Source organism: Sapajus apella, unplaced genomic scaffold (genome assembly GCF_009761245.1).
Source record: "Sapajus apella isolate SASKATOON/1434 unplaced genomic scaffold, GSC_monkey_1.0 scaffold114, whole genome shotgun sequence".
In the NCBI taxonomy this organism is placed as follows: domain Eukaryota; kingdom Metazoa; phylum Chordata; class Mammalia; order Primates; family Cebidae; genus Sapajus; species Sapajus apella.
The window spans coordinates 1,261,250-1,274,418 of NW_022437054.1; the positions used below are offsets into that span (position 1 = coordinate 1,261,250).

Here is a 13,169-nt window from a genome sequence, read left to right on the forward strand (position 1 = left end):
AATAATAAAAGCAGGGGTTGGGGGGATGGGAAGAAACCCCTTTGTGTAAATAGAAAATGTTAAAAAAAAATTAGAAAAAAAATCCCCCAAACCACAAATAAACTCTGGCACTGAAATGCTTCACTCCACCGAATCTCAATTTACCTGCACAGTAAGTCTGAGCAGGGCAACTTCCATCCCTTTAAAATTAATCAGGCTTTTACCTTAAATTTCCAGTTAACTTTATCTTAGAACCTCTGGACCAAGAAGATAAAATCTCCCAAGCTGGGTTCTGGTATGTCAGAGGGGAGGGTGGGGAAGTAGGAATGGGGACAGGGAGGAAGGAGCTCCCTGAGAGAACTGGTCTGAAGCAGAAAAAAACAGCATCCCTGCACAATAGCAGAATGGCCCTGGAGGGGGCGGGGATTCAAGAGCTCGGGCTGGCTGGGCGCCTACATGGAGGGGCTGAGAAGGGCCCTGAATGAGGAGGGAATCGTGCTTTTCTTCCTCTCTTCATCGTGAAAGAATAATTTTCTTTTACAGATATGAGTGAACACGTATTAAAGATTTCTTTAAAGCTCACCACTTAAATAGGGAACTAGGCAGCTGTTAAAACCTACTGAGAGGAGCAGAGGCACACTTTTATCTGGAATCCGGAATGTCGATTGATCGTGCAAAGGGAGCAAAACTGGCTTTTCTGGGGAGGAAAGACCTTCATCCCACAGGATAGGATTTATTTGCATATCTATAGAAATACTTTGCATTTTTCCGCAACCGGCAGAGCTGTAAGACAGAATTCACGCCTGCAGGCTATGCTCTAGAAGCACCTATTTTCCAGCGAAGGGCAAACTCTCCCTAAGCAGGGCTGATGTCACAGCTGATGTGGCTGTTGTGAGCTTCATAAGATCATGCTGTTAGGAACGCAGAACATAATAGATACTTAGTAAATACCAGTGATGTCCACTGTCTTTTTAACAGACATTAGATGCCGCTGGTGGAATGATGACAGCAGAATGAACAAATGTGCAGAACTCATGATCTTTGTAGAGTCAGAAGCACCCATCCAGGCTCTTCAGCAGGGCAGCATGTGTGCATTGCGACATGTATCTTGTTCTAGGCTCCTGGAGAGACGACACCTGCCTGAGAGTCTCCACTGTCTCTGTCTTGATTGTAATGTGGGCAGTCAGGGTGGTTGTGGGCCTTTCTAGGGGCCTGAGTTGAACATATATGTCTTGAGTCACCTAGAAGCAACCGCAACCCCCCCTTAAGAAACTCCTCCATTGAAGTCTGTGTATTCAGTAGAAGGTACACACACACACACACACACACACACACACACGCGCGCGCGCGCGCGGAGCAAGGTATGCTGGCCTCACACCAGTCACCACAGCCTGGTCTGCCTCCCATTCTCTACACAGCAGCCAAAGTGATCTGAACATGTCAACTGGATCAGGTCACCACTTCTATGAATTGTCTTCAATAGCTTCTTTGCTTTTGCAGAGATGGGGTCTCCCTATATTGCCCAGGCTGGTCTCCAGCTTCTGGTCTCAAGTGATCCTCCTGCCTCAGCCTCCCAAAGTGCCAGGATTACAGGTGAAAGCCATGGCACCTGGCCTAATAGCTTGTCTTGAAATTAAATCCAACCTTCTTCATTTGTTCTCTGAGCCCCTCTTGGGTGAAATTCTTGCCTGTCCCTCCAGTTCCCTGTTGCCCAGTCTTCCATCACTGTGTGTTCCTGCCAGGCCACTCTGACCTCTCAGAGCCTTTGCTCATGCTGTCCCCTCTTTCTGTGATTCTCTCTGCTTTTTTGTATTCACCTCCTCGAAAAGGACTTTGCTAGGCCGGGCATGGTGGCTCAGGCCTGTAATCCCAGCACTTTGGGAGGCCGAAGTGGACAGATCACCTGAGGTCAGAAGGTTGAGACCAGTCTGGCCAACATGGTGAAACCCCGACTCTACTAAAAACACAAAAATTAGCCAGGCGCAGTGGTGGGCACCTGTAGTCCCAGTTACTGGGGAGGCTGAGGCACAAGAATTGCTTGAACCTGGGAGGCAGAGGTTGCAGTGAACCGAGATTGCGCCACTGCACTCCAGCCTGGGCGACAATCCAAGACTCCGTCTCAACAACAAAAAAAGGACTTAGCTGACCACCCTATTTAAAAGAACTTTGCTGACCCAGGGATCCTAACACCTGATTATCTAAGCCCCATTATGTCTTTTCAAGATCTTACAACAATTCGTATTTTCCTTCGCCCCTCTGCTGGTGTGCTGACTCCATAATCTATCTCGTTCTGGGCTGAGTTCTCAAGCCATACAGGAGCACTTCCTATATCTTTGTTGAATTATAAAAAGCTCTACGGTTGACTGATCATTCATATCTTAATGATACGCAAGATAAATGTTATTTTTCTATTGCTGGTGAGGGTGGAGACTGATACAGCTTATCTAAAGATAAATAAGGCAATGTGTAGCCAGAGCCTTAAGAATGCTTTGAGGAATCTTTTATAAATTAGAAATGTGTGGTACAATATTGAGAATAAGATGCAGCCTTTTTGAGAAAGATGCCTAGAAGGAAATTAACAAACTATCTCATACTGAAGATATAGTTAGCGAAAGCACTCTCAGTCTGGAATGCTGCGTAGTCACTGACACCATGTTTTTGATGTTAAATAAAAAAGGCAGAATTGAAAACTTTATTTCAATTTTACCTAAAAATAAATATATGTGTGGAAAGACTCCAAAGAAAGAATTACTCTTTCATTTAGGTATGTAACTACATAGTGAGATTCAGGGTGATTTAAATTACCTTTTACTCTCATTCTAAATTTTTTATTTAAGAAAGATATCTCATTTAGAGCTTCAACTTTGCAATGAGAATAAATATATTGTTTTAAAAAGCAAAGACCCTAGGAATTCAGCCTCACGTTTATGTCTCTGAGATACTCTACCACATCAATTAGATTTAAATCGACATCATTTTTTCCTATAATAAAAATTATCGAGGCTTCAGTGGGTCAATTAAATAGTCTCTCCTCTGAAATGGGATTTCATTGCCTTTTTCTGTCTACCACTTAGTAAAGCTACTTGATATATACTAGTGTCCTTTCTGGGGTTTCTTGTTAGTTATTTGTTAATTTTATAAATATTTGAGTGTCAACTTTTTGCAAGAGTAGGTAAGCACAAATATGAACGTTATTTCATAGACAGTTCATGCTATGAGGAGACTTCTACTCCCAAGTTAACTCCTTTCAACCCAAATCCAGCCCCAAGTGAAGCCTTGCAGCTTTGAGCTAAATTTATGGCCTTGTCCTGCTGGCTTTGACAGGACCGAAAGCTGCCAAGCATCGCAGCCAAGTGGGCAGCCTGTCAAGAAAGGGTAAGTAAGGTCAAGTTATTCTTAGCTGAAGCCTAGAAAGCATTGGCTGTCTTGTCGAGACTGGAATGAGAAAGCCATGACCACACTGCCCAAACCACTCTGGGAAGTGTTTCCAGTTCACTGGAACTGCTAAAGGAGATTAGTCCCATGATCATTGTGGCTGAACAGAGATTACAAATCTCCTGAGGACAGCAACATTAGTTTAGCTTACATGGCTGCACACAATACACATTGGAATCTATATACATGAAGTTACAAGGAGAGTCTCCTTCCCTCTTTCCTGGTTCTCCATGTGTCCCCAAGAGCATGGTGACTCTAAGGCTGCCTTTTCCCATCCCAGAGATGCCAACCTAGAGCCATAACCCCAGATGCCCCGGGGGTGAAAGGCTGTAATGGAGGTGACGGGGCAGGCCACTGAATGAAGAAAGTTTAACCAAACATAACTCTTGGGTTCTGTCAAATTAGTTAGTGCGGCATGTGTAGTTGATGGAAAGGCTGTGGAAACCACTTTCTCTCGAGTGCTGCTGCAGAAAGACAGGCCCTCAGGCACCTGAACAAGAATCATGGACACATCAGAGGCCCAGGCTGGAGCCCTGGGGCCATGAGGAAGAGTTCAAAAGAAAAATCCTACATTTCCAGATCTTCCACAGATAAGTAAAATGACCAGAAGTCGGAAGAAAAAGAAAATAAGAAATCACATCTTATTTTTTTTTTGTCCTATGCTCTTCATTTTAGAAAAACATGAATCAATTAGAACACCACAATTAAACCTGGGTTTATAAAACATCTTTTACTTAAAAATGAGGCCTTTCCAGGCCTGTCAATATGGGTGTGTCACACATGAATACACCTAAGTTAAAACATGAAACATGACTGACAAAATACTATTGCTGGAGAGCACCTGGCAACTGTTTTACAAGAAATAAATATTACTAATGAAACCACAATAGCTCTCTACAGGGGTTGAATCGGTTGAATCCTAGCGAAGAAAGCCCCCTTGGATTAGCTGAGCATTTTGAATTAGGATATGCAAAATGAACTGGGAGCTCAGTTTTGGAGGAGCTGACATAGGAGTGGAGGGCGACAGGGGCATAAAGGGCTGGGGAGGTGACCAGAGGTGGGACAGGGTGACGTTGCCAGGGAAACTATCATGGCCAGGTGGCAGACGTCTTCAAGAAGGATGTCTCAGAGTCAAAAGAATCAAAGCCGAGGTCATGTGTGCTGCTGTGATGTGAACCTGCCACCACTTCCTTCTCCTGCAGACCCTGGGCTGAGTTAGCCTTTTCTGAGCAAGGAGACCATGAAAACATGCCTTCTCAAGGGAGTTGCGGAAATCTTAGGGTGGTCACTGAGCCTTTAACAGGGCGTGGAAAGAAGTTCTGAGCAATCCTAGCTAGATCTTAAGGCAGATCCCAGTAGATGCCTGGGTTACACAAGACTATCAACATCAAGGAGCTTCATATACATATAAACACATTCTTCCCTATACCATTACCTTGAAATGTACGTATTTTTAAATGAGGAGATGGAGATAGAAGTGAAAATCATATATCAAGAGTTGAATTTCAGTTTTAAAGTACAAAACATCAGTGAATATCCTGCATACAGTTTTCTGCATGAAAATTTCCTCTTGTATGAGTTTTGACGCTGGGAATCTCCCAACGAATGGTCAGAAGATGAACAAGCACACCCCAATGTGCTGCTGGGAGACTTGAGAAGCGAGGTGGTCTTAATAGTACATGTTCTTATCCCACCAGCCTGTAGAGATAGAAAAAAGTACATCAGAAATGGAGAGTCTGTTCAAGTGGGTAAACAGAGCCTCTGAAGTCACAGACTACTCACTTCCAGGGTAGAGCCTGATGAAGAGCTTCCGCACCTCATCATACACCCAGATCAGGATGGCGTGCGGCACAGCCACAAACCAGTACTGAGCCCTGGAAGCAGAGGGGCGGAGGGTGAGCCCTGACTCATCTACAGGGATAGCCCAGCCACCCCCCAACAACAATGGGGCTTCTTGTTCATTTTTCCTGTTTTACTGCAAAGAACAACAAATCCATGAGGCCCCACAACCTAAAGCTGGAAAGCTCCTGGTTTAACCTGCACTGTGACTGCTAGAAGCAATGTCTGCCTTTGAAGCAACCTGTTGGATGAGGATGAAGGCGGGTTGCTGAGGTCTGGAAAACTCGTTTCCACTTCTGGGAAATGCAGATCAAAACTTTGGGCTCATAGAGCATGGGATCCGTTGGACCACTTCTGAAAGACTCGGGGGAAGAACCTTGGGAATTCTCAGGTTTATTTAGGCTGCGACAGCTCAAAGCAGAGGCTGGCTCTTTCCTCCATGCTGCTGAGGGTGAACTCACCTGAGCATGGTGAAACTCAGCGCTGTGACACTTCCGAGGCCGTAGGACAGGATCAGCCCGATGATGATCTGTGAGGCGATCCCCACCCAGATGACTTTATTTCTGCAAGACACACAAAAGCAGACAGACTTGGGATTCTTGTGGCTTCGTGATCATACACCCAGAGGACCATGCCCCCAGCACAGTCAGTGCCTCTGGGGTTACAGCTGTGGCCAGAGCTCCATCTTGTGAATAACAAACCATCGTCCTCCTTGTACAGCAGGCCCAGGGCTGCCCCAGGAGGCCGGGCACGGGCAGTACCTGAAGAGACCCTGCTGGAAGATGGAATTCCTCCGGGTTTTCCTGATGATCAGATCTGCTATTTGCTGGACCAGGATGCCAACAAAGAAAGCCGTGTAGCCAGTCCATTCTAGGTATTCCCTCTGGTACCTTGTCTATTAAAAGGCAGAGAAGGAAGAGACCGTGAGGCCAAAAGAAAAACTTCTAGGATATTTCAGTAAACTTCTCTACAGCTTTATGGTCTCTCCCTACCTCACCCAGACTGAGACTGGACTACCTCCTAGTGTTTGGAAGGAAGCATTTTTCTGTCTTGAACGAGGTGAGTAAGGAAAATTTTAATTTTTAAAAAATTATCATTACTATTATTTTTAATACAGACAGGGTCTCACTATGTTGGCCAGGTTGGTCTCAAACTTCTGGGCTCAAGTATCCTCCCACCTCAGCCTCCCAAAGTGCTGGCATTACAGGCATGAGCCACTGCACCCAGCCTGAAAGATGTAAATTTATTTGGCCCCACTGTCGGTGTTGCTGGGCTGGTCACTCTTCTATACCAATGGCAAAGCTAAAGTAAAAAAAGGGACCTGTTGGCATCTAGACTGAAAGAGGAGGCTATGTTCTGAGACCCAGCAAAGGCCAAGCACGTGTCAGCAAGGGGGCCCTGTGCCCTATAAATTGAAGCTCTCCCAGGCTGTTCAGGGACATAGAGGTTCTGTGTAAGTCTGGGCCAGTCAGTGAGCATGGGGAGAATCAGGGAGACTCTGAGGCAGGGCTCCCGTCACTCACCCATTCCTGCCCATAGTGATCTTCCAAATCATTCACGTTGTCATTCTCCCATTCTACCCGCAAGTTAATGAGAGTTTGGGGCAGAAAGCCCTCCTGCGCATAGACGGTGAAATACACAAGGAAAGCTCCCAGGGCTTGCATGAGGCCTGAAAGAACAAGGGATAGGACACAGGTTCTATGACGGCCCCAGGGAACTGCCTCATCCTGTCTCCTCTTGGTTCCCCCTTCCTCCCCAACCCAGGCACGCACAGGAAAACCACACTTTCTGGCTGTGCCCTGGACTCCAGTGAATTCAATTCTCAGGGCAGGCCCTGGTGTGACGAAGAGGACGTGCCCTGGTCGTACCAATGTGCAGGTATGAGTACACGGCGAGTTGCTTGTTCACCAGCCTGTCCTTCTTCTTGTGGCGAGGCTTCCTGTTCATGATGTCACTCTCTGCCTTCTCGTATGCCAAGGCAATGGAGGGGATCTAGAAGGGAAGAGGTTGGTGAGGTGTAACCCCAGGATGCTCCGCTCTACCCACGGGGGAGGGGGGTTGGGGTGGGTGGGGCCCCGGCTGGATGGTGGGTGGGGGCATGCAGCTGGCCCATCCAGGCTGTAGGCAGTAGAGGGGCGTGTTGTCGATACAGGAATTTAAGAACAGTGCCTTTAAAAATCAGCTGCTTTTTAATCACCCAGTGACGGCAGTTCTGAACAATGCTGGTTACAAAAAACTCTTTCCCTACAGGGAGGCTTTCTTGTGCCGCCCTCCCCCTCCAGTTGGGAGGACCTGCTAAAAGACAGATCACTGCGCCCCACCTCCAGACTTCCCAATTCAGGAGAACTGGGCTGGGGCCAAAGAGTTTGCCTTCCTCCCTCCCTTCCTTCCTTACTTACAATGAGTGTATAACCTATTTCCATGATTTCTAGCCCAGTTATCTGGAATAACATTTTTTATTTTATTTAATGTTTTGTTTAATTTTTATTTTTTAAGAGACACGTTCTCTATGTTGCCCAGTCCTAACTCAAACTCCTGAGCTGTAGCGATCCTCCTGCATTGGCCTCTGAAGTAGCTGGGGCTACAGGTGTCCACCAGAGGCCCAGAGTGTGCATTCTAATGTGTTCCCAGGTGATGCCCGCACCATGCTTGGAGAAGCACCGCAGCAGGGCAAAGCAGGCAAATGCGAAGGGCTTGGAAAATGATCCACCAACTTTGGGGACCTGAATACCCCTCAAAGGGAAAGACATCTCCAGTCTCTCTAGGAATTAGGGATTACCTGGGTATTGTAGAAATCGAGAGAGGGGAATGGGGCAATTTGAAGATCCAGTTTCCTGCTGAGAATCGAGCTTGCTGTTTGTTGCTTTCCCTGCTTGCCCACGTAAGCCACAGCCACATGGGCAGCTTTCATGGGGCTTTCTTTAAATGGATACTGGAAAAGGGGACGGTTTAGGTGACATTCCTGTAGGGCAAGGCTTTATAAAGTCTTCATAACTGCTACTTCTTACTCTGTTTAGGTAAAGGGCTCCCAGGTCAGACTCTCTTACTTAATAAGGGGTGGCTGTGGGATTATCACTTTATTCACTGGGCCCCAGTGGTTATTTGGGTGATTAATCTGAGTGACAGCTTCATCTTACCAAAAGAAAAGGGAGGCACATAGGGTGAAACTGACCAATGGATTTTTTTTTTTTTTTTTTTTTTTTTTTTTTTTTTGATGAAGACTCATGTCTTGAAAAGCTTGCTATAGGTCAGGTGCAGTGGCTCATACCTGTAATCCCAGCACTTTGGGAGGCCGCAGTGGGTGGATCACTTGAGGCCAAGAGTTTGAGACCAGCCTGGGCAACATGGCGAAACCCCATCTCTACTAAAAATACAAAAATCAGCCAGGTGTGGTGGCACAGGTCTGTAGTCCCAACTACTTGGGAGGCTGAGGTGGAAGAATCACTTGAGCCCAGGCGGCGGAGGTTGCAGTGAGCCAAGATAGCACCTGTGTACTCTAGCCTGGGTGATGAGAGTGAAACTCTGTCTCAAGAAAAAAAAGCTCACTATAGAGTGATTTAATTTCCAAACATTTGGCAGATGCCCCTGGTCCCTTGCTTTGAGGTGTGGCATGTGGACCAGCAGAATGGGCACCACCTGGGAACATGTGAGAAATGCAGAGCTACAGGCCCCATCACCTGGAAACCAAGAAGCATTGACTTAGTCCAACCCGGCCCTTGAACCTGACCTCCCCTGGGGTGGGCATCACAGCCTGTTCCCTCAGAGTCACGTACAATGTCTGTCCCTAAGTCAATGAACAGGATGGTGATGGTGCCAATGGGCAGGGGGAGCCCGGCGATGATGTAGATCAGAAAGGGGCACAGCTCAGCAATGTTCTTGGTCAGGGTGTAAGCAATTGTCTTCTTGAGGTTGTCAAAGATCAGGCGACCTAGGCAGAGAGGTTTCTCCTTCAGAACCTGCTTCTAGTCCCCTAGACAACCCCGGCCCTCGGGAAGACCCACTGAGACTCACTCACCTTCCTCCACCCCTGTGACAATGGATGCGAAGTTGTCGTCCAGCAAGACCATGTCGGCTGCATTTTTGGCTGCGTCAGAACCTGCTATCCCCATGGCAATCCCAATGTCTGCCTTCTTCAGAGCCGGGGAGTCATTAACTCCATCCCCTGTCACAGCAACAACGGCATCCTGTGGCGGGGGACCCAGGGAGACAGTGGAGTGAGCAGGCCTGGCAAGAGCAGCGTGGCCTCCCTTTTTCTTGAGGCTTCGAGGACCATTATGGCTGAATTAAAGGACCCGTTTACGGGAAATGATAAAGATGAGGAATCTTAGGTGCAGGAACAAGGAGCTCCAAACAAGGTGTGTGCAAATGAGGAAACCTAACATGCAGGTGTTTTATATATTATGTCTTCATATTTTTTGTTTTATATCTTTGCATTTTAAATCTTTTTTTACTCACCCCTACCACAGAGAGCTGGAGTGAGCCTTTCGGGGAACATGTGGTGGGGGTCTCAAAGGAGGACAAGGGCCAGCCCACCCGAGAGGGTAGAGAGGTCAGGTGATGAGGATGAGCCAATAACTCTCTCCTGAGGTTTCAAAGGCACCACAGCCTGATGTGAGATCCAGACCTCTGCACTTGCCCGTGGACAGTGATGGGCCTGTCAGTCCTCTGGGCACTGCCGGCCACCCACCTGCCTCTGACAGCCCTCCACAATGATCAGCTTCTGCTGGGGGGATGTCCGGGCAAAGACAATCTCCTGGTAGTTGGCTAAGATCTCATCCAGCTGTTCCGAGCTCATGTCCTTCAGCTCCATGCCGGTCACTACAGCGGCCTTGGCATCCCTAGAAGGGCCAGAAGAAACTGAGTGAGGCCCAAGGGCAGACCTTAGGTTGAAGTACTGTTCCAGGCAGGATGCTGGCTGAAGCCTGTCTGACTTGACCTGGAACCCAGTGTCCTTGACACCTAATGCTCCAGCGAGGTGACAGGAGTTACGAGTCCTGGGAGCACTTCAGTCTCCATTTTAAGAGGGCAAACTGAGGCTAAAAAGTCGCACCATTTCCTTGCGCCATATAACAATAGGAATAAAAGACCAGGTAGCCTTATCCTTACTAGAACAGGTGACAGGTGGCACTTCCTGGAATAACGCTTTACTTCACAAGTAAAAGGAGGCTTAAAAACTGCCTGTTCAGGGCCAGACCCAGTAGTTCATGCCTGTAATCCCAGCACTTTGGGAGGCTGAGTCACAAGGATCACTTGAGGCCAAGAGTTCAAGATCAGCCTAGGCAAAGGAGTGAGAGCCCCCATCTCTACAAAAAATGTTTTAAAATTAGCCAGGCGTGGTGGCACATGCCTGTGGTCCCAGCTACTCAGGAGGCTGAGGCAGGAGAACTGCTTGAACCCAGGAGGCGAAGGTTGCATTGAGCTGAGATCTCATCACTGCACTCCAGCCTGCAAGACAGAGTGAGACTCCGTCTCAAAAAAAAGTTTTATTTTTTAAATTTGAAAGTGAAAAAACGTATAATCTGATTATTTTACAAAACCAAACAAATAAGCAATCCCCAAACTTGTTTTCACAGAGAGATGTTATGTATAGCAAAAACCATTGCAAGACTTTAGGCTTCAGGTACTGTTGCCGTGCCCAGAGGCGGGACCCAACCCTGCTGGTTGTCCGACTTGGTAATTTGTTACGACCTGACAGCTGTGTGTCCCTAAAAGGCCTAAGTGCTTGGGGAACCTGAAGAGATGCATTGGTCTTTCTCTTGTCTCCCCACAAGCGTGAAAGCATAACCCAGCTAATGAACATGTCTTCTCAACCTGAGAATTTGGAGTCTGACTCACGGAGACCACGCACAGTCTGGGCCACTCTCCTGCATGCCCAGCTCCCTGGCCCTGGGTTTCTCCTTCATTATAACGACCACATTATTGTTAGCTTTCAGTCTGTCTCCTTGGCTTGAGGGGAAGATCCCCAAGGGTATAGATAGTATTGTTCGCTTTGTTACTGTAGTTCCAGGTCTTGCCTGGTATACAGTCGGCACGCAAAAAATAATTGTTGAAAGAATAAATAATTGAATGAATGAACAGGTGGATGAACATAATTAAAAGACTAAGGATAAATATGATTACAATAATTAGGAGAAACAAGAAAAGACTTTCCTCAGGAAGCTTCCATTCCATTTATTCCCAAACAAAAAAGAAGAGTGTGTTTACATAGCTACACACTATAAAACTGGGTAGATAAATATCCAAGATGCTTACTAAGGTTGGGGGGGTGCATGAAACAGCCCACAGGGTTCTTACTATTCCAAATTATGCAACTGCATCTATGGCAAGTAACTTCACACAAACCCTTCCTTTCAGTTTTTCTTATTCTAAATTGGGCACATAGGTTTTGTACCTAGGGCACACTGGATTTTGAAATTTCAAACAAGGAACACATAAAGGTTCATTTCATGGTATTAATACTGTGCCTGGCACATACTAGCTGCTCAGTGAAATTAGAGTGACTACATGGATATGCAAATTATAGCTGAAACTAGCCTACCATCACTGTGAGAGTAGAAAGCTGATTTGTTCCAAGTAGTGCAGCTCTTTAGAGCCAGTGGGGCCCCATGGGCATGAATTGGAGTTTTTGCTGTGCTGCTCCTGTGCTTACCGTTGGTTAACTTGCTCCACAGGGATGTTGAGGCGATGTGCAATGTCTTCCACTGTCTCACTGTTGGCTGAAATGATACCCACACTCTTGGCGATAGCTTTGGCTGTGATGGGATGATCGCCTGTAACCATGATAACCTAGAGCACAGACAACGAGAAGGCCCATGGACAATAAAGAACTCAGTTGGTCAAAGTGGGGATGGCTCAGTATTGCCTACTCCATAGCGCCCTGGGAGAATGTGTTGATGATTACAGTGGCAGCTCTGGATCTACAAGACAACTGTCTTTGGAGGACACACTAATCCCATTGGGTCTGCCCTTGCTCCTAGGCTTCATGCACTTCCTCCTCTGACATCAGGGGACCCCCTTCCCCTTTGATGCCACTTTATTTGTGAAAGGGCTGGTGAGTGTCTACTTGGGGCAACCCACGTTGTTTCAGCAGTCTTAATGTAGTAATGATGAACATAGATTATGGGGGTTGAACCTCAAGATTGAGTAATAAAGCCTTTTCGTATTTATCATGGTCCAGGGCAAGATATGGCCACTTCAAGGCACTAGGAGATTCTTCTCATTGCACTTACTGTATATGTGGCTTATTCCACACAGACACAATCATTTTGTTTTTGCGGAACACTTTCAGTAACCTTAGCACAGTGAAACTAGAAATAAAAATAGGAATTATGATATTTACTTGAAGACACCTAAATACTGACCATCTCCTATGAAAAAGATTATTAGAAAGGAACACGCCATAAAGAGAGAACTTCTTGAGCCAGGAAAATAATTCCCACCTTGATCCCTGCACTCCGGCATTTGGTGACTGCATCTGGCACGGTGGACCGAGGGGGATCGATCATTGACAAGAGTCCCACAAAACAGAGGTTGGAGGTGGGAAAGTTCATAGCGTCTATGTCAAATGAGTAGGTTTCTGGAAACTCATCTGCTGGCAGGTAGAGATGACAGAAACCTGTAATACAGATGAAGTAGGGAGTCAGTCAAGGATAGGAAACGAAAAAAAAATGAGAGAGAAACATGCTGATACACCTCAGTCCTTTACTGTTTTACCAATACATTACGATAAGCCAGAATCATTTAATTTCTTCAACTCCGTAATGCAGTTTTTTAGGAAAGCCATTACTTCATCCAAATGCAATTCACTGTGTGCTCATTAGGCTGTATGTTCTAGAAATATATCTTGCTATATTGCCTAGATCTAGACATAAAAAGACCGAGCGTGCACAGCCTCAACTTCTGAAGCTCAGTGGGGC

General features: G+C 46.5%; 1 protein-coding gene across 1 annotated transcript in view; it reads right to left on the minus strand.

Annotated features, from left to right (window-relative positions):
- Positions 1–4,123: 4,123 nt before the first annotated feature.
- ATP12A (ATPase H+/K+ transporting non-gastric alpha2 subunit) overlaps positions 4,124–13,169 on the minus strand; it is a 31,448-nt gene continuing 22,402 nt past the window's right edge. Inside the window, exons 13-23 of the mRNA XM_032260072.1 lie at positions 12,693–12,868; positions 11,903–12,039; positions 9,941–10,091; positions 9,269–9,437; positions 9,027–9,181; positions 7,122–7,245; positions 6,777–6,922; positions 6,015–6,148; positions 5,715–5,816; positions 5,197–5,288; positions 4,124–5,112 (exon numbers count right to left, since the gene is read on the minus strand). Coding sequence (XP_032115963.1) covers positions 5,084–5,112; positions 5,197–5,288; positions 5,715–5,816; positions 6,015–6,148; positions 6,777–6,922; positions 7,122–7,245; positions 9,027–9,181; positions 9,269–9,437; positions 9,941–10,091; positions 11,903–12,039; positions 12,693–12,868 — 1,415 coding nt within the window. The 3' untranslated portion in view covers positions 4,124–5,083. The remainder of the gene's footprint in view (positions 5,113–5,196; positions 5,289–5,714; positions 5,817–6,014; positions 6,149–6,776; positions 6,923–7,121; positions 7,246–9,026; positions 9,182–9,268; positions 9,438–9,940; positions 10,092–11,902; positions 12,040–12,692; positions 12,869–13,169) is intronic.